General features: G+C 38.5%; 1 protein-coding gene across 1 annotated transcript in view; it reads left to right on the top strand.

Annotated features, from left to right (window-relative positions):
- FTO (FTO alpha-ketoglutarate dependent dioxygenase) overlaps positions 1–27,125 on the top strand; it is a 254,756-nt gene that overhangs the window by 76,365 nt on the left and 151,266 nt on the right. The window contains exon 8 of the mRNA XM_075837504.1: positions 18,963–19,087. Within this exon, the coding sequence (XP_075693619.1) occupies positions 18,963–19,087 (125 nt within the window). The remainder of the gene's footprint in view (positions 1–18,962; positions 19,088–27,125) is intronic.

The following is a 27,125-nucleotide window of genomic DNA, read 5'->3' as shown; positions in this document are numbered from 1 at the left end:
CGCTGGTTGAAGTCCCCTAGGGGGACTAATAAAAAAAGTAAAAATGAGTTAAATAAAGTATTTTTTTTTGTGTAAAAAAAATAAATATTAAAAGTTCAAAAAACCCCCCTTTTCCCATTTTCGCCCTAGAGCATAGTAAAAAAATAAATAAACAAAATTGGTATCGCCGCGTGCGTAAAAGTCTGAAATATTACAATATACCATTATTTAACCCGCACGGTGAACGCCGTAAGAAAAAAAAAATTCTAAACACCAATATCTCTATTTTTTGGTCACCTAATCTCCCACAAAAAAATGAAATAAAAAGTGATCAAACCGTCGCATGTACACCAAAATGGTATTATTAAAAACTACAGCTTATCCCGCCAAAAATAAGCACTCATACCACTTAATCGACGGAAAAATAAAAAAGTTATTGGCTCTCGGAATTTGGCGACACAAAATAAATTTTTCCTTTTTACACTAGTAAAATATAGAAAAAACTATATATATTTGGTATCGCCATAATCGTATTGACCCACAGAATAAAGATAACATGTTGTTTTAATTGCACAGTGAATTCTGTAAAAACGGCGCGAAAAAAACCATGGAGGAATCCCTGTTTTTTTTTCATTTTCTACCCCACAAATATTTTTTTTCCTGTTTGGCAAGTACATTATACGGCACAATAAATGGTGCTGCGAAAAACTACAACTCGTCCCGCAAAAAACAAGCCCTCATAGTACTATATTGACGGAAAAATAAAGACGTTATGGCTTCTGGAATGTGGGGAGGAAAAAAACGAAAATTAAAATCTGAAAGCTGTTTACGACGGGAAGGGGTTAAAGTCTCTAAGAGCCAGAACTTAGATCTTAGTGTTGTATTAAAGCCAAAAATGTTAGCTTTCAATTGATTCATTCGTTCACTCCTAGGTGCAATATTTGGAGGGTAGGACTTGTTTGAAGATGGGAGCAGTTTCTCTACTTCTGTGGCTGTGTAGAGGAAGGAGTAGCTGCAAGTGAAAGCAGGAATAAAGATCACAGCCTCTTAGAGGTTATTCACACGAACGACTTGATTGACCGTGTGACGTCCGTTTTTTTTAATGGCACATGACTGCATTGAAATCAATGTACTTCTCTGGGGCTATTCACAAAGTCGTTGTTTTAACGGACCATGTGAAAGGCCTGTGAAAATATACGACCTCCTATTTTTTCCAGTTTTAACGGATCCCTCAATAGACTCAAGTCTATGGGGGATCTGTGAAATCGGGTCCAACACGGATGCAAATCTGCCATGAAATATAGTCGTTTCTCATGGCCGATTTGACAAACGTTCGTGTAAATAAGCTCTTATTGTCATCTCTCTACTGTATAGTCTTCCAGTAACCCCAGAGATGTGATACATTGAATTTGTTAATATATCACCCCTCCACCAACACCACCGACGAGATCGAAATATTCAGACTTTGGTTGTCTCATTTAAGGGAAAAGGGGTGTCTGGGTTTTTTGCTCTTAAAGGGGTGAGAAGATTCACATGTAATCGCCACCTGTGCCTAATCAGGCCATTTGTAGACTCGTATGTTTACTGGCATCTGGATCAGAAATTTTAGTTATTTTCAGTTTTGATGATTTTGTTAAGTTATGTGCATGTTGACATAGGCAAACATGATATGTATGAACTCTGCACATCTTGAACTTTTGTTTGTAGGAGGCGTTGTGCATCTGAGGCTCTGATTGGGTAAGACTTTCACAAACATGTATTTATGCATTATTTGCATGAAGGCGCCTATGAGTATATAGTGTATATGTGTGTGTGTATGTATATATATATATATGTGTGTGTGTGTGTGTGTGTGTGTGTGTGTGTGTGTGTTTAAAGAGTCATATTTCCACAAAGCTGTTTGCTTTCCGAAAGTAGACCAGTATGTTTATTATATTTAATAATAATATGTAATAATATTTAATTAATTGTGTATATCAAAAGTGTGTCAAAAACCCTGGTGGTGAAAGGTCTAGTTGTGCTGTCTTTATAGTCTATTTGAAAACCCAAATTCATCATAACAACCTTTAACCTCATACACATATAACTTAAATAAAATGATGTTCACCAATATACATCCTCATTCTGGCATCCTGGCGTTGCTAGTCAAAATTCTGGTATTCTAGCCCTGGGACTGAGAAGACATAACCATTTATGAGATCTATCTCATTGAAAAACCAAGTAATGAAGGCATATGATCACTCTAACATTTGTATAGTCACACAACATTTTCAATATGTTGCGCATTTTTACCAGCTATTTGTCTTATAAAAGTGAATATAACTATAAAATGAATGCCTATAGAGAAGAAATAAAGGGTCACCAATCGACTCCGGCCTATGAACCACTGGTGTGGTTCTTTGTCTTTATTATAATGGTGTCAGGAGGATGATATATTTACTAACAGCTGGTCATAATGTTATCAGACTTCTTTTGCATTGATTCCTAATAGCTATGGTCTCCAGGACATAAACAAGGTCATAAACTGTGAACACAAAGTGGAACATTTCTCAAAAAACTGAATGGAACCAGAAATGTTCCAACTCCCAACACGCAAAAGTGCAACCACTTCTTGAGGTCAGGAGGAACCTCCAACAGCTGTTCAACAAGCGCTCGGCATTGTCCGTAATTGTTTGTGCTCTTTTGGAACCGCAGTAATTCTTGTTTATATTGTCAAGAACTTTTCCGTACAACACAAGTACAGCAGTCTTAGAGGTCAAATGCCTAACCCCTGCACATGGTTACAATGCAAATGTCCTTCCATTGTTTTCCTTAATGTGCACTCCAATACAAAGGAAAAAAGCCGCACCGGCAACGAGCTTCAACTGGCCCAGATCTCTCATTGTCACAAAAAGGGCATATTTCTGTTTCATTCCGTCCTTGTTTAGTGTTTTGGTTCAGGTCAACCAATTGAAAATGATCATATTCATCCATCAGTTGAAGTTTTTGTTTTATTTTTTGTTGCTGCTCTTTTGACCTATACTAATTTTTGCTACATTTTTACTTTAGAAAGATAAGGAGCAACTGTATTTTTCAAACCTAAGATTGTAATAAAATTTTTTTATATTAATTTAAATAGTTTATCCAGGATCTGATAGTTAAGATGCAGAACTTCAAAATTAGCTGAAATTTTACTAGACTTGAGACAGTAAGAAAGTTTTACTAATAATGAGACTCTAATTAATCCCTTCCCTCTGCAGCAATATTTTGTTTTCTCATTTTTGCTCCCCACATTTCAAAAGCCATACCTTTTTTACTCGTCCGTCGATATAGCCGTATGACCGTTTGTACTGTTGTTTTATTGTACCATATAATGTACTGGGAAACGGGAAAAAAATTCTTTGTGGGCTGGAATATGAGAAAAACAGTGCTTCCTCCATTTTTTTTTTTACATTTTCTTTATATGTCGTTCGATCCTGCGATAAAAACATGTCAACTTTATTCTGCAGGTCAATACGATTACGGCGATGCCAAATTTATAGAGTTTTTTATGTTTACTACTTTCTACTTTGAGAAGTAAAAAGTAACTTCAAAATTAGTTAAGTAAAATTAGTTATGTGTCACCATATTCTGAGAGCCATAACTTTTTTTTATTTTTCTGTCGATTAAGCGGTATGAGGGCTTGGTTTTTGCGGGGCGATCTGTAGTTTTTATTGGTATTTTGAGGTACATAACACATTTGATCAATTTTTATTCTTTGAGAGAGATGAGGTGACCAAAAAATTGCGATTCTGGCATTTCGTTTTTTTACGGCGTTCACCATGCGGGTTAAATAAAGTTATATTGTAATAGTTCAGTCTTTTATGGACGCGGCAATACCAGTTGTGTTAAAAAAATATATATTTATTTTTTTACATTGGTTTTGAGGAAAATGGAAAATGTTTTTTCGAACTTTCAAATTTTTTGGGGATGGATATAGATATATATATATATATATATATATATATATATATATATATATACACACACATAGTATATATAACTCTACTTACATTTTCCTATTAGTCCCTCTAGGGGGGACTTGAACCAGCGATCAAGAGATCGCTTGCACGATCTACTGCAATACTAACTTAGGATATCATGTTTTTTCACGCTCCTATTAAGCCCTGCTTCTGGCAAGGCTTAATAGGAGCACAAAGCTAGCAGACCCGGGCTCCTTTATTAGGCCCCCAGGCTGCCACGACAGCCATCGGCACCCTGCAATTGCGATACGGAGGTTGGGGGACAATGGGCTGTCAGAGGGGGCCTGCCCCCTCTTTCTATCAGCTTAGATACCACAGTCGCTATTGGTCATGAAATCTAAGGGGTTAAACTAGCGGGATACTGCTCGTTACAGTGTAGTGTTGACTGTAACATACAACCGACACATGCAAGTTATGGAGTGAGCTTAGTCCATACTTTCCATCTCATATATATACGGCGGAAATAGAGAACGGTTAATGCAAGATTCTGTGTCATTCATTTTCAGTGGTTTCAGTCATTTTCTTGTTATTTCTCTATTTAAGAGCTATTTTGCAATCCAGCTTGTTGCACTGAAGTGTCGGCTGTAACATAAAGCTGACATGCGCAGCTGATGGAGAGGGCTCAGTCAGGGTGTCGAAAAGGGGTTAAAGAACAGTAATAGTAACATATTTTATTATGATAGATTGAAAGATATATGAAATAGATAGATATGGATAAATAAATATATGCATGTATTAGATAGATAGATATGGATAAATAAATATATTTACTGTATTTTTCGGACTATAAGACGCAGTTTTTAGCAAGAATAAATCTTGCTAAAAAGTCCCTGCTTCTTATAGTCGGCAGTCAAGGGACCCGGCAGCGCCGGGCCCCCTGACCGCTTCTTACTTAACCCCTTCCCGACCCATGATGTGCCCGCACATCATGGAGCGGGGAGGGCATGATGATTGCAACGGAGCGGGCATAGATAGATAGACAGATAGATATGGATAAATAAATAAATAAATAGATAGATAGTTATGGATAAATAAATAGATAGATAGATATGGATAAATATATAGATAGATATGAAATAGATAGGTAGATATGGACTAATAAATATATATTCGATAGGTAGATAGATATGGATAAATATATATTAGAGAGATATGAAATAGATAGGTAGATAGATATGGATAAATATTGATAGATAGATTAGATAGATATGAAATAGTAGGTAGATATGGATTAATAAATATATATGAGATAGTTAGCTATTAGCTAGATTTTTTTTAATTATAAAATTCATGGTGTAAACTGATTTCTCCAGATCAGTTAAACATTTCACAGAAGACTTCTATCTCTCTCTGGGCAGTAACACTTTGCTTGTCCTAAATAACTATTGTGTTTTTTTGTTTTTTTTTCCCTTTTACTAATTAAGAAGCAGAAATGCTGTGAACCATAATTGTATACACTGAGTCAGCCGCCTCCATCAATAGTCATTTCCCACTGATGCATGGGATACCATGTCAGCTCTTCAGAATTTAAGTGTCTGCTACAAAGTTGTGTTTAGACCCGACCTAAACATGGACAAGGGCAAGAGGGATCCACAAAAGAATGAATAACAAAGAGCACTTTCTGCTCCACTTCTTGTTCAGAAAACATATGTTCACCCAAGCAGGCAGCCGCTGGGATAAAGACAGACTGTAGGGCAGCAAACAAAAGCCATGTTCTCTCCTCGCCTTCACTGTGTTTTCAAACATATTCACAACCGGGCACCATCCTGTCATCTGGCTTCTCTTGCTAGCCGATTTATCTTTCGTTTTCCCTCTCCAGCCTTTCCCCGTCCATATTTTTTTATTTTCACTTCATATAACTCAGTCCGTAAGACGTGACTGCTTCAGAATGCCTGGTGTTAAGGGTCCCGGGGAGGGGGGGTTACAGGATAGATTACTTGTGGTAGAAGGTTAACCTTGCTCTCACCCGCAGACTCTAAGATGCCAAGTAAGTTCACTGTTTTACTCCACACGGCTCCAACACTCACTTTTCTGACATTGTAACCTTGCACCGCAGACACGTCCAAACAAATTACCCTCCAATGGAATAATTGATCATTTGGCCGTGACGCAATACCAGTTGATGCAAAAAGAAGCGTGTGAAATGAACGCCTTAAATGTGCCTATTGAATATCACCATAGCAATACGCATGCCAAGATCGATATGACCATACAACTCACAGGCCGAGTTTATTAGGATTATACACATATATTCATATTCCATTGCTTATACAAAAGTTCTAAAGTCATAAAAGTTATATAGCTAAAGGCAAACAGTTGTATGCGAGACCAATGCCCCATAAAGTTTAGTTTGATTTTTTTAATGACAGCAAAAAACAAGTAAAAGTTGGAAATTATGATCGATTATATCTCAAAATTATACTTAAATAGTTTAGAGGTTTGTCAAAGGGGGATAATTTTTTTGGCCCAATGCAAAAGTTTAGCTGTTTATAAGAAGATACAAAGTCCTTCCCAGAAATACAAGAAGAAAAGTAATTCTATAAACATGCATTGCCGGACTAAGGACCCGATACAACCCCCGAATTCACACTTCGAATAAAAGTATCATTCCTTAATATTTGAGCATTGGCGTTCTCCGAGTCCTCTTCTAATCTTTTTGAATTTTTACTTTATTAGAACTGGACCCTTTGATTTCTAATTACCAGAGGCCCTTGATGTCACCAAGAGGTATTCAATTAAAGGGGTATTCCACAATTAAAAGAGATGCCCATAAATGAAGGGGCAGAAGTCACTTTGGATTTTCCCCTACACAGTGGTGCTCCCGTCCACCGGTTGTGAAGGGAATAACAACTACTCCTATAAACTGAATAGGGCTGATTGTCACTTCTTTTCACAGTGGGTGGACTAGAGCATAACTTGCGCTTCAGATCCTTCTTTCAGGACCAGGCAGTAATAGCATATCCTTGCGAAGAGTTTCTCGCAACAGACACAAGCTCCATTGAAAAAAAAATTGAGAATCGCCTCATTGACTTGTATGGGTGTGCTCTACGTTGCTAAAATAAATAGGACGTACAATTAATTTTTCCGTGAAAACGGCCGAATATCAATGCATCTCAGTCTCTTTATCATACAGTATGTAGAGAAAAACATGGCTTTGTGCAATGAAATGTAAACCCATAAATCAGGTGTAAACGCAGATATATGTCTGTAATTCCACCAAAATACATTACCTTATTGTGTTCGGCTAAGGTGTTCACATCTGCATTGGAAGCTCTGTTAGGGGCCCCCGTTGCAGATCTGGCAGAGATTACTGGAAACCACAATATGCTGTGCTATTGTCTCTGGTAAAACCACGGAAAAACCGACGGAATCCAAAGTCAATGGGTTCCGTCGGCCGCCGCTGGTGTCTGTGTTGCAGCGGAACTGTTGCGTCTGGCATTCCCTTGTTCTGCTCTTCTGACGGACAGAACAACAGAATGCCCGGACAAAGATGTGAACAGGGCCTAAATTCACACTTGCATTGTATAATCCGTTACTCTGATCCGTTTTTAGATCAGAATAAGGAAAAAAAATTTCTCCGTTCAAAAAACCGGATGTTTAACTCCTTAACGCCGAAGGACGGATATATCCGTCCTCTGCAGCTGCTAGTTCGCGCAGGAGGACGGATATATCCGTCCTGTGATGGCGCGGGTACTGACACTGTACCCACGCGATCAGCGGCAGGAGCATGGCTGTTATACTCAGCCTGGCTCCTGCTGCAACTGCCGGAATCGAAGCGCGCTCCGATTCCGGCAGTTGAACCCATTAAATGCTGCTGTCAGTAGTGACAGCGGCATCTAATGTGTTTGACAGAGGGAGGGAGCTCCCTCTCTCACCCGATCGGCGCCCCCGCAACAAATCGCGGGTCGCCGTCGGGTTTCCATGACAGCCGGTAGTCTAACAAAGACTCCCAGGTCTGTCTTCCGCAACTGCCTGTTAGACGATGCCGGAGGCATGACCTAACAGGTTGCCTGTCAGTTTTACACTGACAGGCAATAATGCTTTGGTATACTAAGTATACCAAAGCATTATATATGCGATCGGCACATCGCATAGTGAAGTCCCCTGGTGGGACTTAAAAAGAAAAATGTCAATCAGTTAAATAAAGTTTGTGGAAAAAAAAAAAATATAATTACAGTCAAAATCAAATAAAACTACTTTTTTTGCCCAAAAAGTGGTTTTATTCAGTAAAAGTGTCAAAACAAATCACATACACATATATGGTATCCCCGCTATCGTAACAACTTGACCAATAAAATGGACACATTAAATAAACCGCCGGATGAACGGCGTCCAAAAAAACGCAAAAAACAACGGCAAAATTCTCTCTTTTCTCCCATTCCCCCATAAAAAATAAAATAAAAGTTAATCTATAAGTCCTATGTACCCCAAAATAGTACTAATGAAAACTACACATTGTCCCGCAAAAATCAAGCCCACGTACGGCCACATAGACGGAAAAATAAAAAAATGACGGCTTGGAACGCGGCGATGGAAAAACAAGTAATTTTTTTCTAAAAGGGTTTTTATTGTGCAAACGTAGGAAAACATATAAAACCTTTACATATTTGGTATCCCCGTAATCGTGCCGACCCATAGAATAAAGTTAACATGTTATTTACACCGCATAGTAAACGGCATAAATTTATAACGTGAAAATTAATGCTGGAATAGCTGCTTATTTTCAATTCTCTCCTAAAATAAAGTTAATAAAAGTTAATATATTATAAGCATCTAAAAATGGTACAATTACAAAATACAACTCGTCCCGCAAAAAACAAGCACTTATACGGCTATGTCGACGGAATAAAAAAAAAGTTACGACTCTTGGAATGCGACCGTGAAAAAACAAAAAATAATCCTTGGTCATTAACGTGCAAAATGGCCCGGTCATTAAGCGGTTACTGGATGGGTTATTTTTATCATTGATGCCAATGTAAAACGGATGCAAACGGACTGTAATCCGTTTGCATCCGATATTTAAATATAATGGAATTTTTAACAGATTAATTTTTATTTTTATACTGATCTAAAAACGGATCAGAGTAACAAATTATACAACGCAAGTGTGAACAGCAGTTGTATATAGTAGTTTTCATTGTTTTCTGGTATGTGTTTTTTTTTCCTTGAATTCAGGTCTTCGTATGAAGATAATTTTTTTTTATAAATTTAACACAATATGTAAGTACAAATATTAAACTATATCCATATGAATTTGGGGCCATCTAAGGTTGTTTTTCTTTTAGTGTTACCAGTCACATCAGAACTTCTTCTCGCACACCTTGCCACCTCTTCTTGCCCTATAAACCTGTTAAGATCATATAAGGTAGCCGCAGTTTATACTATAAGTCACACGGTTATGATTAACACACTTTAATTTGACTTCTTTCGACATTTTTTTTTTCCCTCTACTTTTATTTTCTTTTTTCACTCATGGGTTTCTGCATCATCCCTGAGTAGAAAACCCATTTTCTTCATAGTTAAATTTCTTTCAATGTTTTATTATATTTTTTATTCAACCAAAATATAATAGTTGAACATTTTTTACATGTTTTTAAGCAAACACGTGTATCTCCAAGCATGCTGTTTTCTTTTAATTTGTTCTTCTTTTGAAGGAAAAGTGGGAATGGATCCCAGAAAGTAGAGAGGGATGAAGTTTTCATTTGGGGGAAGCAATTTAAAACCTAGTTTAAAACACAATCTATGAGGCCAACATTATTCATTTAAATATGTATACCTTTGTGTAATTTGAGCAAATATCTGTAATCCAAGACTAGTGTGAAACTTTTTTTTTTTTTTACTTTTGTCTTATACATGCATTATTCCCTCTGTATACCTTTACCATGAACATAGCTTGTGTGTATGTAGTGCTTTATAGATGCACCACCACTACACCATTTGTTTAGGAACCATAGACAATGATCTAATTTATATTTTTGCATCACAAAGGTACATTTTTGAAAAATTTTTATATTTTTTTTTTGCATATCTCCGACAATATAGTGTCAACAGATCCTCCAGAGGTAAGACTAGAGAGAGAAAGAGGCCAAGGAGAGAATGTTTGTATGTACACATGTCATTTATACACTCACAAGAGGCACCTATGCTCAAGATACGGTTCATACAACTTGGTTTTTAGCAACTAGTCAAGGGGAACGAAGTCCCAATTTCCTATCAAGCCGAAAAAGGCACTTGTTTTAGCAATCCGCTGCTAATGTACTGTACGTGAAAGATTTAAGACTTGCTGGAAAGATTTGCTTCTGTTTTATTAGGGCTGCCATTGAGAAAGCAAGAGCAGAACTTGAGAGAGGTGCTTCGAGATTTCTTAATGGGCTGTCAGGGGCAAGACACCCGGTCTAGGTTTCGCCAGCACTCTTCCTGTGCATTAAAAGCAACAGGGGCCAAGCAGCGCTTACAGAAGTATGAATTACTTGATGCCTTCTCTGTTCCATATGGTCAGCCGCGTCTCAAACAATTAATCACTTACAGAATCTTTGCATTGGATTTAAGGTTTCTGCTGTACCTGTGCCAGTGGGGGCAGCAGAAGGGGGGTGGGAGACTGCGTAAGCATAAAATAGCAAGTTTAATAACACTGGGCGCCAAAGTCTAAGCAGCTGGCTTCTATAAACAACACATCTCATCCCCGCCTCACCTTTACAATGCTATTATTTTATGTGATACTTATTATGAGAAATATGAGAATATTTATATGCATGTGTGTAGAGAGTTCTAGAATGATTTATGCTTGCATATTTTTATGCTCTGTAAATACATTAATGGTGCCCTAATCCGGACATTAGTAGTCAAAATGTCCACGTTTCATAACTCAGAAAATATTAGCTTCAGTACATTGAAGCAAACGTGGCCAGAGAATCTCATATCTTGCCTAAATGTTTACGGTGTCTGAGGCATTCTACATTTATCAATAGGTCATAAAAGATATGTGCCCCGTATTGGTAGAACTTTAAACACTCATGTTTGTACCTGGCTATTTTAATAGTTAGTGTTCACTTGATAGGCTATGTAAACCTTTGAACGTTTTAGATATATAAATATATATATATATTATTATTATTATTTTTTATTTTTTTTAAGTTGCTTAAAACACCATGATACATTTATATATATATATATATATATATATATATATATATATATAAATGTATCATGGTGTTTTAAGCAACTTTTAAAATTGGTTTTCTACGTTTTTCCTATTTGACATACAGCTTCTATGTATCCTGGATACATAGAAGCTGTATCTCGCACAAAAACACAAATCTGTCAGGTTAGCAGGACTGACGGATTAGTGAACGGCGGTTTCTGCTTATCGATCGCAACTAAGTTCCTCCCTTAAATGTCATCGATGGCAGCTTGATCAACGCAGGACCCGCTGTCGCTGAAGCCGTCAGTCCCACTTACCTGACGGATTCTGGTTTCAACGCAAGATACAGCTACTATATCTCCAGGATACATAGAAGCTGTATCTCAAAACGGAAAACATTTTTTTTTTTTTTTTTAATAAAAAAAACAATTCAAGAGTTGCTTAAAACACCATGATACATTGTTTTAATGAAATAATTTTTTTTTCAAAGGGTTACATAGTTACATAGTTAGTACGGTTGAAAAAAGACACATGTCCATCAAGTTCAACCATAGCCTTTAAAGTTTTATTTTTTATTATGCCAAGGCTCCACAATTAATATGGATGGTTACTGCTGGGATCTGGGAGACTAGGAGAATGGTGTTTGCATAGAAAGAATAAGGTTCTTCTCTATCCCTCAAAACTTGGTATGGAAATAACTGCCTCTAACTTATTTTTACTGGTTGTCTTTTAATACAGTCTAATAACTATTAGTAACACAACAAACCAAGAAAGTGTCTCTGCGTGTCTGTTTTCAAAGGGGTTTATCAAGTGACCCTCACTATATTTGATTTTGTTTTGTATATCGACCAAATGAAATTGCCCTCTGCTGTGCAGTTAGCTCTTTCCCATTCTAAAACATTCAGGGAAGCTGCTGCCTGGGATCAAACATACTGTAAGGGAGATGCGGTTGAATAACCTTTCAGACTGCAATAGCTCTCATTTCTTGTAAGGAGTAGGGGTGTAGCTCTATTATTAAATACAGTCAAAATTGGGATTTATCATTTAAAAACAAAAACATTTTTGATATAAAAAACTGTACATACTTAAAAACATGGTAGAATTAAAGTGACACTGTCACAGACTAGTAGCTGAGCGTTGTACGGTATCCTTGTGGCTACTATTTTGATACTTTATCACTTTGATTAAACTTGTTAGAATTAGATAACCTACATTTTTGTGATGCTCTCCAAAACCTGTAAGGTGTGATTCTTCTCTACCTCGAGGATCCCCCCCTCCCCCACCCCCAATACATGTGTTTAGATTATCTCGCAGATTAAGCAGTATTCTATGTCCTTCATTCTCTGTGGTTTCAGTTATTTTGGTGGTTTTTTTCTATTTAATGGCTATTTTATTTCCAGTCTGCGCAGGTAAAGCCATTTTTAATAAGAAAATACAATTTCTTTGGTACATATCCTGTTGACCTCTGATTCGGCCCTGTTAACCTTGTCTTTAAACATCAGGTCACTAGGGCAAGTCCATCTCACTCAGGAAACAATCGAAAGAAAGTGTTGGCATTGTACAAACATTGGAAATAGCACACATGCCCTTATAACGCTGGGGCCTGATAAGGCTTTGGAAACCACAACTTAGAGAAGTGTTTGTTATCCACTCTGTTGACCTCTAGCCCCTGACTGTAAAATACTTCCATTAGCTCAATATAGTAGGTGAAGGCGTCCGTCAACCCTTAGGGGAAGCATCGGTCAGAGAACTAGTACCTGTCATCAAGGCTCATAACATTTCCTATAATAGGTTTCTGAAGTAATGTGTATACTCCTTTAACTGCCGCCAAGTCTGAAACGTTCTGTTTGTGCAACAACTGCCAATCTTTGTATATACCACCTTAGGCCCCACGCACATGATAATGGGAGCACGGCCCGTAAAAATGGCCTGCTCTCCGTGGCTGGTTGTGCACGTAATCACGGGTCGTAATTACGGGCACGGTCGTGTGCATGGAGCCTTACCTCAGAGATTTCCCCTAATCATTGAGGGAGTAAAGATTATCTTCATTTGTCCTACCTGTTCCTGAGCAACAGAGGTTTTAATTCATCTTAAAATAGCCCAATAGTCCCCATCAGCATAAGAAGGTGTTTTACTGAAAGGCCAGTAGGACTCTAAAACTCTCTGCTACGGGATAATGTGATGACTGATTCATTAAATTAAATTAAAAGGGGTTTTGCACATAATGTGTACTAGATTACTGAATATGGGTGCATTCTCTTTATCTGGGGGTATATTCGCTTTTTAGAATCGGGAAGGTTTTGTTTTCCCCACAATTGGCAAGTACCTCTTAGGGCAGTGGTTACCAACGTTGTTATCATAGGGCATGGTCCCCAACCTTTTGTAGATTGCGAGACAGTTTAACATATGACAGCAACACTGAATAGTGAAAGTGAAGAATGATTGTTTAATATTTGGCTTGGTAATATGGATTTTACCCATGTGTTAATTGCCAGTGGAATGGTTTTGACCCCAGTTCCACATTCTTATATTTCTATAACTTCCCTGGTGCCACAAGTGCACAATCGTTTTTAAGAGCTGCCAACAGGTATGAGCCACATGAAGGGGGACCAAGAACCACATTTGGCTCCCAAGCCACTGGTTAGGGAACACTGCCATAAGGGAACCCCAGAGAAAAATTTCCATTCTCAGGAAACCCATTCACCTTTATCGCCTCAAATAAATATAATGTAGGGGGTGGATAAAACATTCTATAATGTGTATTCTGGCCAAAATTTGTTGACTGCTTTGCCCACCCCATGCCAAGCATCTTTGAACAAGCTGAGATCGTTTTGTTGCTGCAGTCTTCTGGGGAACCCCTGACTAATTCAACATAATCCCTGGGTTCCAGGGGACTGCTTTTGCCTTCCTCTGGATCAACACTAAAGGATGGTAGACTACTTGAACTAGATTACTTGATCGCAAATAGCTATTTTCCTTCAAGTACTCCATGTGTAATAGTATTTAAAGATAATCTCTGGTAGGATTTAGACATTGTACCTTGTTGGTCGATCATCTAAATTACACAGTATTCTTTTGTGGATTGAACTATAGATCTGTACTGGAGCTATAGTGGCTTAGTTGTGGAGACACCTGACAGATTGCATACATATTTCATGTTGTGTACATACTACAGTCCATATAGAAACTGTTTACATGTAAGTTGTCTGCCTAAATCAATTTTTTGTAAAAATCTCATTATTAACGCAGGAATTGCCTGACTTAAAGTGTAGCTAAACGTTCGACAAACTTCTGACATGTCATAGTGACATGTCAGAAGTTTGTATTGATAGGGGTCCGAGCACTGAGACCCCCACCAATCGCTAGAACGAAGCAGCTGAAGTGCTCGTGTGGGTGCTTAGCTGCTTCATTTCTATTCGGCTTTTTCCGGAAAGCCAATGTATCGGAGTACGGGCTCATAGGCTTTCTATTGAGTTCGTACACGATACATTTATTTCCGGAAATAGCCGAACAGACACGAAGCAGCTGAGCACTAACTCGAACGCTTCAGCTGCTTCGTTCTAGCGATTGGTGGGGGACTCCGTGCTTGGACCCCTACCAATACAAACTTCTGACATGTCACTATGACCTGTCAGAAGTTTGTCGAAACTTTTAGCTACACTTTAACTGTCACCAAAATTCTTTCCCCTTCTCCTGTGAGCACAGCTCAAATCCAGCTCTGTTCTGAGCAGCGGATCCTGTCTGATAGTTGGGTTGCTGTGGTACAATCTTTTGAATCGGGTGGTCAGGTAGCACATCCCTAGGAACTGGTTTGTCTTCAGATCAATACCATTTAGAAAAGGATAGAGAGAATTGGCCGGGGTCAAACCATGCATTTCATGTCCCTTCCTGCCATATTAATCAGACTTTTGTAAAACAAAATTTAATCACTAACACCTCATGCACACAACCGGCTTTAGGTCGTGAATAGTGGTCCATGTGTCGGCCGGATTTCCTGGTCCGACCATGGTACAGGTGAACGGGACTCCTGCCATCCTAGACATTTATGATGCTAGGAGTCTATGTCCCCACGGAACTGCTGTTACGTACTGTATCATTTTGTTCAGTGGGAAACTGCAGTTCCATGAGGAGGCAGGGACTCTTAGCATCATAAATGTCTGATGGCAAGAGTCCCGTTCACCTGTACCGGGGTCCGGCCTGGAAATCCGGCCGACACACGGACCATTTTTCACAGTCCGAACTCGGTCGTGTGCAAGAGGGGTAAGCCGTTTTGTACAGTTCCGATGGGCAAGTACAATTCAGGAAAACTACAGTTCATACTCATTGGGGCAGATTTAATGCCTTGTCTAAGTTCACATCGTCTAAAACTTAGACAGTATTAGTAAATTTGTCCCAGTGACTTTCCTCGGAAGCTACCCTAATGATATACAATGCTCAAGAAAAGGTTGTATAAAGTTTGCAGGAAGTGAATAGAGTACTACCAGGTATATTTTGTCAATGGTTGTGTCGGATAACAGCTGAGACATATGTTTCTGGGTTTTATTCTGTAACTCATTTCATCCATTTTGTCATATGTCTGGCACATTATCTCAAAGTAATAAAATATAGAGAAACACTGAGATCATCCACTGGATGCCTCTTAAAGATGAAATATTGGGCGATTTAACCAGTATCACTAATCATAAAATGACTTTATATTATCCAATATATTAAAACTCCGTATAGTATATTATTTTTGTGTGCCACTGACAAAATCTGTAGCCATTATTGATTACGCATACATAGCTACCTCTTTTACTGACAGTCTATGTCGTTTTTCTGGCGGTAATGGCTCAATATTCTTTCCTTGTTTCTGTGATTTAATTCAAGTACATGTATCTTATACCTTTATAGTATGTATCTTATACCTTTATAGTCACTCAAACTTGTGTTTAGAAGAAAACTTAACTTATTTCATATTTCCTGCAATTTTTGCATTTCCTTTATTTTCTAGATCAATATGACTAGGAGGGATGTTACTCCTTTCTCAGTTTCACCATAGGAAGCAATATATTCTTGGAATTGGCAGAACTGTTTCTATTTAACGTAAAATCTTATAGGGCTGACTCATGAAGATAGCCCCTGTCCATGTGCCCTATTCGAGCATATGAACATCCCTGAGGTGGGTCCTCAGCTCGGGACCCCCTCCATGGGTCATATCAGCAGCCGCTAATTTATTAATTTGAACACCCTGCATGTGTTACTACATTATGCGCCAGCTTGAGATTCCCCGAACTACAACAGCTGATCACCAACCGTTTCAGGAACTAGATCTGTGGCGCACAGCTGATCGCCAGGGCTGCTATCTTTAGAGAAGGGTCTGTCTTTGTGAGACAATCCCTTTTAAGCCTTTTTCACTAACCTAACTTGTATATGGCCCAATTGTATCTGTCTTGTTTGAATCATATGTATTTTGCTTAAAGAACACTTGTGATTCCGTGCTTATTTTTCTCTTTTATTATTTTAGAATATTAAGCCTTATGTTAATAGTAAAATAATGGTGAATAATTTCAAATAAAATTTTAAAAAAGTGTACAACATGGTCTAAACAAGTACTATATACTCCACTGGTTTTTGGTTTGTTGTATTATCTTTATAATATCATTATTTTTTTTATGAGCTATTAATTATTCATTTTATGATCTACTCTGATGGAAGTCAGTTTAAAGTCAAGCAAGACCTATTATTGATTTGTGTTGGAGGTGACCGGATTACATCAAATTCTGCAGTGCTGTCATGGCTATAGGGTATGTGGACCCACTAGGCCCTTCCGCCGTAGCGGAGTAGCAACTGGCCAAACTACAGGCAATGATAGTATTTAGGACAAGAATACCTGGATAGAAGATTTGGCAGACCCTCGGCGTAACAGACCCTCGGCGTAACAGACACTTGGCACAGATGACACTTCTCACAGACACTAGACTTCGCACTAGAAAAAACACGATTACTGGATACAGGACACGGGAACACAAGATACGACTAAGGAACCATTTGCAATAATGAACATGGGCAGACACAATAACGTTTTGGCAAGGGAAGAGGGCAGAGTCTTTTATATAGTCCAGGGTGCAAAGGGTTTGGTTAGGGATCATTTAGGCTGGGTTCACACGTGGCGGAATTTCACTTAAATTCCGCTGCGGACACTCCGCAGCGTTAATCCGCAGCGGAGCCGTTTCTGCATTGACTTCCACTTCTATTTAGAAGTGTTCGTTTAGACGATGCGTAACATTCCGCTGCGGAGCATAGGCTGCGGAGCGGAATTTGGTGTCCGCAGCATGCTCTGTCTGTTGCGGAGCAGTGGCGGACTCATGGCGGAATTTCTCCATTGACTTCAATGGAGATTCTAAGTTCCGCAATGAAGTCCGCAGCTGTCATGCACATGTTATGTGTGCTGCGGATACGTCTTGCTTTTTTGCCATGACATTTCTTCATTCTGGCTGGACCTATGTATTTCTAGGTCTACAGCCAGACTGAGGAAGTCAATGGGGCTCCCGTAATGACGGGAGCGTTGCTAGGAGACGTCTGTAAATAGTCACTGTCCAGGGTGCTGAAAGAGTTAAGCGATCGGCAGTAACTGTTTCTGCACCCTGGATAGTGACTACCGATCCCAATATACAGCAACCTGTCAAAAAATATAAGTTCATACTTACCGAGAACTCCCTGCTTCTGTCTCCAGTCCGGCCTCCCAGGATGACGTTTCAGTCTAAGTGACGGCTGCAGCCAATCACAGGCTAATAACAGGCTGCAGCGGTCACATGGACTGGCGCGTCATCCAGGGAGGTCGGGCTGGATGCCGAAAGAGGGACGCGTCACCAAGACAACGGCCGGTAAGTATGAAATTCTTTTACTTTCACTAGGGAAAGTGCTGTCCCTTCTCTCTATCCTGCACTGATAGGGAGAAGGGAAGCACTTTTCCCGCAGTCCGCAGCAGCTAGTCCGCATCAATTTTCTGCACATTTTGTGCAGATCCGCAGCAGAATCTGCAACGCAGATTCTGTGCGGCATTGATGCGGACAGTTGCGGAGGAAATCCGCCACGTGTGGTCATGCCCTAACATTGGTGCGCACGCTGGCCCTTCAAGGCACCCTACAGGCAGCAGTGGTGAACTCCAGCCGTGTGTGATGGCATCTCCGGGGAGGGAGACGCCGTCAAGAAGAGAGTGTCCTGTGGTCGCGGCTGCCGAAGGTAAGTAGGACGTGCTGGCGGTCAGCAACCGAGTGTACTAAATTTTGTGATATTTTGCACTAAATACTGAATGCAGATTTAAATAAGGCAGACAATAAGAACTAGATATCATGGCATGGGATGACCATTTATAAAATTATTCCAAAAAATAATGGGAGGGAGTCGCATGATTAAAAAATATATTTATAAAAATGATGAAAGATATAAACACTTTGTGTATTTCTTCTTTTTTTTGTTTTTTATACAAGGGGTTTAACTATTTGTGTTTTTTATGTACATAATTATTATTCATAAGTCATTATTGTGTGTATATATAATATGCAATATTATAATTTATATATAATGTGTATGTGTGTATTTGCTAACTTCTTGAGAATTGTGGGTAACAAATGAGTTAAAACATACTATTTTATGGCTTGTTTTATGTGCCGCACGTATTGACTAAAGTCCAAATATATGGTGGCCATTTTCGGTCATCATTTCCCATATTGATTAGCTGGCAAACATGCAATAGTAATAATGAAAATATATTGATTTACTGTCCTCATTTGCCTATGAGCTTTTTATTAATTTTACGTGTTTCCCCTTCTTTCCCCCTTTATTTAATTGCTGCACAGACCAGCCTAATACTAGAAGAGCTTGAAAAAGACATCTTGACCAGGGAAGAGAAGTACAGAATATTAAAGTATATAATTCCACTACTGGTAGAGCGTCAAGACCTGAGGCTTGAATGGAGAAACAGGTGAGATTGATGCTATAAAATAAGATTGAAATTTAATCTACATAATAATATACATTCTAAATCAAGATCTAGATTTCAGCCTTTTTAAAGATTATCACCGATAACGTAGTTTTCTTTTATGTTCTTGAAATTGATCCTTATACAAGCGGGATAATATCTTCTGGGACTGTAGGGATATTGAAATTCCTTGCTAGTCATCAGAACACATGTTATTTATGGTAGCCTGTATTCTGTAAATGGACTGCTGACTAGAGTCACAAGCATCATGACAGTATTTGTTCATAAATTTAGCCTATATCTGATTCTACCATAGACCTGCTGGGTTAATATTGGATTGATACAACATTAATAATGTTTTAATAAGGAATTGCTGATAATGCTGTACCCTAAGTAGCCTTAATCGAAAGGCTGACTTCAAAATTTTATATGTAGACATAATCATTTTTTATTATTATTATTATTATTATTATTATTATTATTATTATTATTATATTAAGCAAAACTTATAGTTAAGAAGAAATAGAACAGACAAAAATCTACATTTGTGTATTACATCAGTCCAATAGGTGCCACTGAATGTTCATGAAATGGAATACTAATGCATCCTGAATGGATACACATTCATCGTCATTATCTCGTGAAAATAAGAACTGTTGATTAGACGGGTTCTCATTTCTATATCTCATTGCTATTTATCTTTGAATCTCGACATTCTCATAAGTGCTGATTATTTCCAGCCAAGTGTTTGTTTGAATTGCGCATCAGAAATGGAAGCTATGTCATATGGCAAGAGATAAGAGTGCAAATAGTAATAAACCATCCACACACCAGGGCAGGAATACAAAGGGTTAGCTAGTTTTATGCATTTGGCCATACATGTCTGTAGTAGTGGATGTGCGGGCACAGCAGTTATGATCACCAACACAAGGGTGGCTGTGAAGAAAAATTACAATTAAGGCCCCATTCACACGACCGTGCCCGTAATCACAGTCCGTGATTACGGGCACAGACAGCCACCCGCATTCGCTAATCTGATAGGCACTGTCACACTGATAATACTAGTGAAAATTGTGTCACAAAATGTTTATTATTTTAGAAGTTATGAGTTTTTTTCTAAATATGCAAATCAGGCTATACTAGACAAGTGGGTGTTAACACCAGCGATTCTCCTTAGGTGGAGCCTCCTCACAGCCTCTGACGCCGTCCTATCAGCATGAAGCTCCTTCACACAGTGTGAGAGACTGAGGCTGGAGGGAAGGGATATCACTTCAAATAGCCAAATCTCCGGTTGTGGACCACCTAGAACAGCGGTTCTGATGGCATATGAAAGATGAGATTCTAATCTTTCATATGACACCAGGATCTATCTGTGAAAGAACCTGAGATATTACCAGTTAAAACACAGTCGGGAATGGAAGCTGTATACTATATGATCACACTGTGTTGCTTGGCAGGGAAGGGGGAGAAGCTGTATGCCGATTGGACGAAAAATGCACATAATTTTGCAAATAATAAATGTTTTTGAACAAAAATCCCACTGTAGTTATCAGCATCATAGCGCCTATTAGATTAGTTAGGAGATAAGGAATTAATAAACTAGTGACCGGTCCTTTTTAACTTATATTTATTCCAAAATGGTGCCCAAAAACTACAACTTGTCCCTTCAAAAAAATAAATGAATGCGACTACATTGACATAAAAATGTTCTAGATAATATAACGTGTACAAAGTTATATGTAATATAATACATCAATTTAAAAAAAAATTGAATTCTTGAGGCCAAAATTGTCTATGATGTTAAGGGATTAAATAGAAAACATAAAATACAATGGACTTTATGCAGATAAACCTTTCTAAGAAGGTGTCAGTGTTGCCCATAGCAACCAGATTCCAGCTTTAATTTTCCTGAGCAGGTCTGAAAATTAAAGTAGAGTTTATTGCTATGTATAACAATTTATGCAGATAATAGTTTATTCATTCAATTTAATCTACTTGACCTCAAGTTTTACAGATAATTGCGTTTTAGCATAATGTAATGTAAAAAAAAGAATAATATCAATATATATATATATATATATATATATATATATATATATATATATTATTTTTTTATTTTTTTTAAGCAGAACAAATTGTGGACTTTGTTTGGATGCTTGACTGTGTGCAGTTGACTAGTTTAAAGTGATTGTCTAATCAGGACAACCGCTTTCTATGTGCCCAATTAGGGCATATCAATGTCGCAGAGGGGGTTCCCCTGCTCTAAACCCTCTGTATTAACAGTATGCCAACATTATGTCAGCCATTTGACAGATATTTCAAAAAGCTCTCCGCCAGAAGAAGGAAAACTGTCTTTTAGTGCCACCTTACTACCCTGTAAGTCAGTGTCTGATCCTTTATAGAGCCTTAAAGGGTAACTAAACATTTGACAAACTTCTGACATCTCATAGTGACATGTCAGAAGTTTTGATTGATTCAGTGCTCGGACCCCTTCCAATAAAAACTTCTGACAGGTCACTATGGCATGTCAGAAATTTGTCGAATGTTTAGTTACCCTTTAAAACACGACGGTTAATTGCCAAACCAGAAACACCCATCTGTAGAAAGCACTAGGAGACCGTTTTCTTCCTTCTAGAGGAGAGTGCTGTACTGATGAGGAGCAACAACTCCAAAAGAGTTGTGTCTACAGATTGGTGTCTCTGGTTTGGCTATTAACCTGAGTCGTATTCCAAGGCTCTATAAAGGGTTTGACATTGACTTACAGGGTAGTTATCCGTAGGTGACGCTAAAAACAGTTTTCTTCCTTCTGAAGAAAAACTATTTTGCAAACATTTGCCCAGGGAGCATTCCGCACCAGCTAGATCTCTGAGAACCGAGGAGAACTTTTTTTCATGAAAAAAAGATTATACATCTGAAGTAAGGCACAAATGTGGTAAGATCAGAGCCTTACATAAAGACGCATCTGATGGTGGAACACAGCTTGAATATTTGCACAGTTTTGTCAAGTCTTGTAGTTAGAATTAGATGCTATGGCATAGTCCGCAAAGTCTTGCAGGAATGTGTTTCTGAGGTCTTAAAACACATTCTCTAAGAAGAAGAAACACATAGGGGTTGGTCAATGCTTGGATACAACACAAAGGATCCAATGTCCCATCATCATGTTAAAACACTCTTAACAACCTGAGATACCTTGGATAAATAGAATAAAGCAGACTTGTTAAAAGAAATAGGCCAAAGCTTCCTCATTATGCTCCGTTTGTTTATGGTAGATGACAGTAGTCTGACAGACATAACGCCCAACTGACTACGTGACCCTTCCTTGGCCTTCTTTGTAACCTGCAGAAAGCACACTTACACCAAAGGGATGGTCATCAGCTGGAAAAGTAATAGGAGCTCTTCGCTCTCTTAAAAAAAAAAAAATGACAACCAAGATAAAAATTAGCGGTAATCACCAGCAACATACATAGAAGAATAGTTTTTAAAGGGACACAACCCCTGAAGTCTATCTTCTCTCAAATGTCTGTGCAGTTGGATGTTGTGACTAATAAAACTACCATTTCAGGCTGGAGAGCGGCTGACTTAGGCTTCATTCACATCTGAGTCAGGGCTCTGTTCCGTCGGAACGGAGCCCTGACTGACACAAAACCATAGGTTTCCGTTTCCATCACCATTGATTTCAATGGTGATGGATGTGGTGCAAATGGTTTCCGTTTGTCTCCGTTGCGCAAGGTTTCCGTTGTTTTGACAGAATCAATACTGTAGTCGACCTATGGTTTACGTTTGTTTCAGTTCCATTCTGATGGAAAGCTCAGACAGAACGTAAGAATAGAGCCCTAACTGATATGTGAATGAACCCTAAAAGGCTATGTACAGCTCTGAAATCTGTTTGTTTTTTTATAAAAATGTCTATCCGTGTGATTGGTTCAAATTGCAAAATACTTTTTATTAAAAATTATTTTAACTTTTTGAGATACAACTGCTTTGTATTCTTTATACAGAGCAGCTATATCTAGCGCCGCTGAGACCTAAATCCGTCAGCTCCACGGAACTGATGGGTTCAGTGAAAGCTGGTCCTGCGTGTCTCTGACAGGCAAGATCCATCTATAATTTATCACATCTAAGTTATGAACTTAGATGTGATCGATAGCAGCTCGATCCTGTGTGTCAGAGACACGCCGTACCCACTGCAACTGAACCCGTCAGCCCCTCAGAGCTGAAAGATAAAGGTTTCAACGCTACAGACAGCTGCTCTGTATACAGAATACAAAGCAGCTGTATCTCAAAAAGTAAAAATAATTTTTAATAAAAAGTATTTTGAAAGTTGCACCAAACACACAGATAGACATTTACATATTTCAAAGGTGTACATATCCTGTCATTTTTATAATGGGATTAGTGACAGGAAGTCCTAAAAAATGTCTGCCCCTGTCAGGGCCACACCAAGAATTGTAACTTTTGCTTTCTATCTCATACTCCTACAATTTCTAATCATTTTTATGTTCTGTCAGTGCTTATTCCTTGTTTGAAGCATGTTGTTGAGCGGTTGACATAATGTAATATTTCTATAATGTAGGCAATTTTATATATGGAAATAAAAAAAATTAAATATTAATTTCGATATGGTTCTTTATATAAATAAATGTGCGTCTCTCTCTAAATAAATAAATATATATATAAATTCACAAGTATTTCCCCTTTTAACTTCGATGCATAACAATTTTGAACGTATCGAAGTGTTGATGGCCTGGCCTGCTCGACCATCTGATTTGACAAAGATGTTTTCTTAGTCCCAGTGTATTGAAAACACAAGAACTTGATGAAAGAATGATAAGTGGGTAAAGAGTTTTAGCAGACAAGAGAGATTAGGCGCTCTGGACAGGTTTAGCCAAGAACAAAGGAGATTGAGAGAAGATAAGTGTTTAAGAATGTTTAAAGGGGAGGAACATAGAATCAACATACAAATCGGATGTGTACGACGCAATGTTATTGTATCAGCCTTAGGCTTACATGGATAGATTCAAGAGTATGCTGTGATATTTGTCATGCTTTCCGTAGAAAACCGAAGTGTAGTCACTTGGTCATCTATATAAATAGTTGTGCAATTAAAAATCTTGTCATTTGCTTTATTCCCAGATTATCAGCCTCTGTTTTGGTCCTTCCGTTGTACCACTTGACCACACTCCGACTCTCCGAATCATACAGCATCGTCAGTGTGGACTGGAAGTCCGTTTCTCTATGTAAGCCTATAAGAGTCTCAATGGGAATAGACTGGCAGAGAGGGACTGTCTTCTGGTCCACATTGAAGACTGTATGATTTGGAGATTCAAGATGGTTTTATGCGGATAGATTTTCTGCCCGGTAAACAAGTGCGGACCGACAATACAGCACGTAGATCGGCGCTCATTTGCTTCCTTTATACGGAGCAATTTTCGCAATGTATGGAGACGAATGATCATTCATCCCCCATACATTTGCATGTAGTCGGGAGCACATCCCGTGTTTACACAAGGAGATGTGCTGAATTCAAGCATTTTTTGGGGCATTTGCTCGATTGTCGGCTCATTGTAGACCAGGGCATTGAGAAAAGGAACAAAAAAACACGGTGCCACATAGTGCAGGTTACCCAGGTGAATTGTAGTGAAGATAGTCAAAACACGACTAATCTGGTAAAAGATGGAAGAAAGCTCTGAATGATGTGTGTGCTGCTGCCGAGACTCGATGCCGGTAATCCTTCCGGAGACCGCAGATACTAGTGATATAGGTGCAGGAAAAAAGGAGTCTTCGAGAGGCGCTGCTACACACGGGATAACATGCAGACCCGTGAACTGTAGTAAGTCACGTATGCAATTGAAGTATCAAAGGTTTATTATGAATGACAAAAGGAAATGTGTTTCAATGCTGGAATAGCATCTTCATCAGGCCATGACCAGGCCATTGATAGGAGTGAACGTTTGTACGAGCGCTTGTTCCCCCCGATCATTGGCCCCGTGTGAAGGGGCCTGCAGAGTGCGGTCACGTGGTACAACGGAAGGACCAAAACAGAGGCTGATAATCCGGGAATTAAGCGATTGATAGGATTTTTAACTGCATTTTTATTTACCCAATGTCCATTACAAATGAAAAGTTAAAAACATTTTTGAGAGTACTATTTTTTTTCTTTTTCTTTACATTATTATTTTTATTTTGCAGGGAGCTTTACATCCTATTCATATATTTCATATTAATAAACATACATAATATAATACATTTTGTTAAATAATTCTTTAATATTATATGAAAATGACACAGGTGCATGCACTAAATTTTTTTTTTGCGTTTGGCCATAGTTTTCTCTCTTGCCCCCCCCTAATTATTCCCCTTATTATAAAGCATGCGTAACGTGGTCTACGAACAGGAATACAAGGAAGGATCCAGCACCAAAAAATTGAGGAATGGACTTTTTAAAAAAGAAACTGGGTTCCAATTTTATTTGAGAAAATATATAAAAATGAGAACAAATGTCCGAGTGCAAAGGCGGATAGGAAGGTATGCATGCTGCCTACGCGTTTCAGACAACCACAGCGTCCTTAGTCATGGCTTGTGTGAGTAATGTGGTCTACATCAGAAATGTGTCCAGACCGGGTCAAATCTGGTCAGTGTTGAAGGTTTCTGCTGAAAAGTGAAATGTCAGATGCAGCAATTCAGATCGTAAACCAAATAATAGTAGATGATTTATTTGATAGCTATGTGTCATACCGGCGCCCTTTATTACAATTCTGTGTTCTGTGGAATTTTTATCAACAAATCCAAAAATATTTCAGCTATTTTTTTAAATAATCGAAATGACGCAATACATTAGTAACGCTTCGCGCATGTAGCTGTATTACGGTTCCATGCAACAGTCGTATATATAGATTCAAGGATGGGATTGGATCGTGTCCTATGCAAATAGACAACCATTTTTCAAAGCAAGCTTTAGGAAAAGCTTTCTTGATCCCATATGATGTGATCCGATTCCCATCCTTGCCACTAAGTATATAGTTCATAAATGGAGCAGTAATACAGCCATGGGGATAAAGCGTTACAAATATCCTTACAAGAAGATGGTAATTTTGTATCCCACGCTGCCAATTGGCCAAGATAAGGCTGGGTTCTTATGTCGCGGTCAAAATGAGTTGTGTCGTGAATCGCGGCAAACAACGCATTTTGACCGCGAGGTGTGAACCCTTTCTCAGTACTAGTGCCATACATGTGGTCTTAATTAGCAAATCATCCGAGCGGAAAACTCAGTTTAGGGGGAGCACCCACTTTTTTTTATGAAGCATCTATTGTATTCCCCTAATTTAAAGGGATCTGTTGAAAATAGTAAAATAATACCGTAACTTTATCACTGTTCTAATACATGGCCGGGGAGAAAGAGCTCAGAATATGTGATTTCTCATCAGCCGTTTATCTACATCAGTGATGATGATAGACAGACCTGCTCCTTTTATGACCTTCAACCTCTTCTTTGCCATCTAACTTTGCCACCTTCTCCTGACCCCTGGTGACACTTCCAATCTTTCACCTGGGCTTTTTTGTAATTTGCAAGGCTTTCAGTAAGCCTAATTCTGCATCAGCACTCAAAATCGCTGGAGCCTCCATTGTCTTTTGTCTGACCGAAAGCTTTGTAAATGTCATGTGAATAGCCGGTGGCGGATACATATACTTTAAAGATTGATAAAATGTTTCAGTATTATACACACCATAACCAGCTACACGAATAACACAATAAGTAGTCCCCTTATAAAGGTTATTGGACAGGGTAACACCATTTCATAGTCGGTTCACATCAATAATATAATTTTCACATATGTAAAATGCTCATAAGTTCTGTAGCTGCTTTTTAGTAATATCTGTTTCCACCGTCACTAGTTTACAAAAGTGACCGACAACTTTTAACTAATTAGTTCAATTATCTATAATCAATATGGTGGCGGGTGCATATTTTCGTGTAACTAATGAGAGATTCTATTCAGGAGCATGGAAAAGCTGGATGGTAACCTAAGGGCTAGTTCACACT

Source organism: Rhinoderma darwinii, chromosome 9 (assembly GCF_050947455.1).
Source record: "Rhinoderma darwinii isolate aRhiDar2 chromosome 9, aRhiDar2.hap1, whole genome shotgun sequence".
Lineage (NCBI taxonomy): Eukaryota > Metazoa > Chordata > Amphibia > Anura > Rhinodermatidae > Rhinoderma > Rhinoderma darwinii.
The sequence above is the reverse complement of the archived record's forward strand: the minus strand, read 5'-3'. Positions and strand labels throughout refer to the sequence as shown.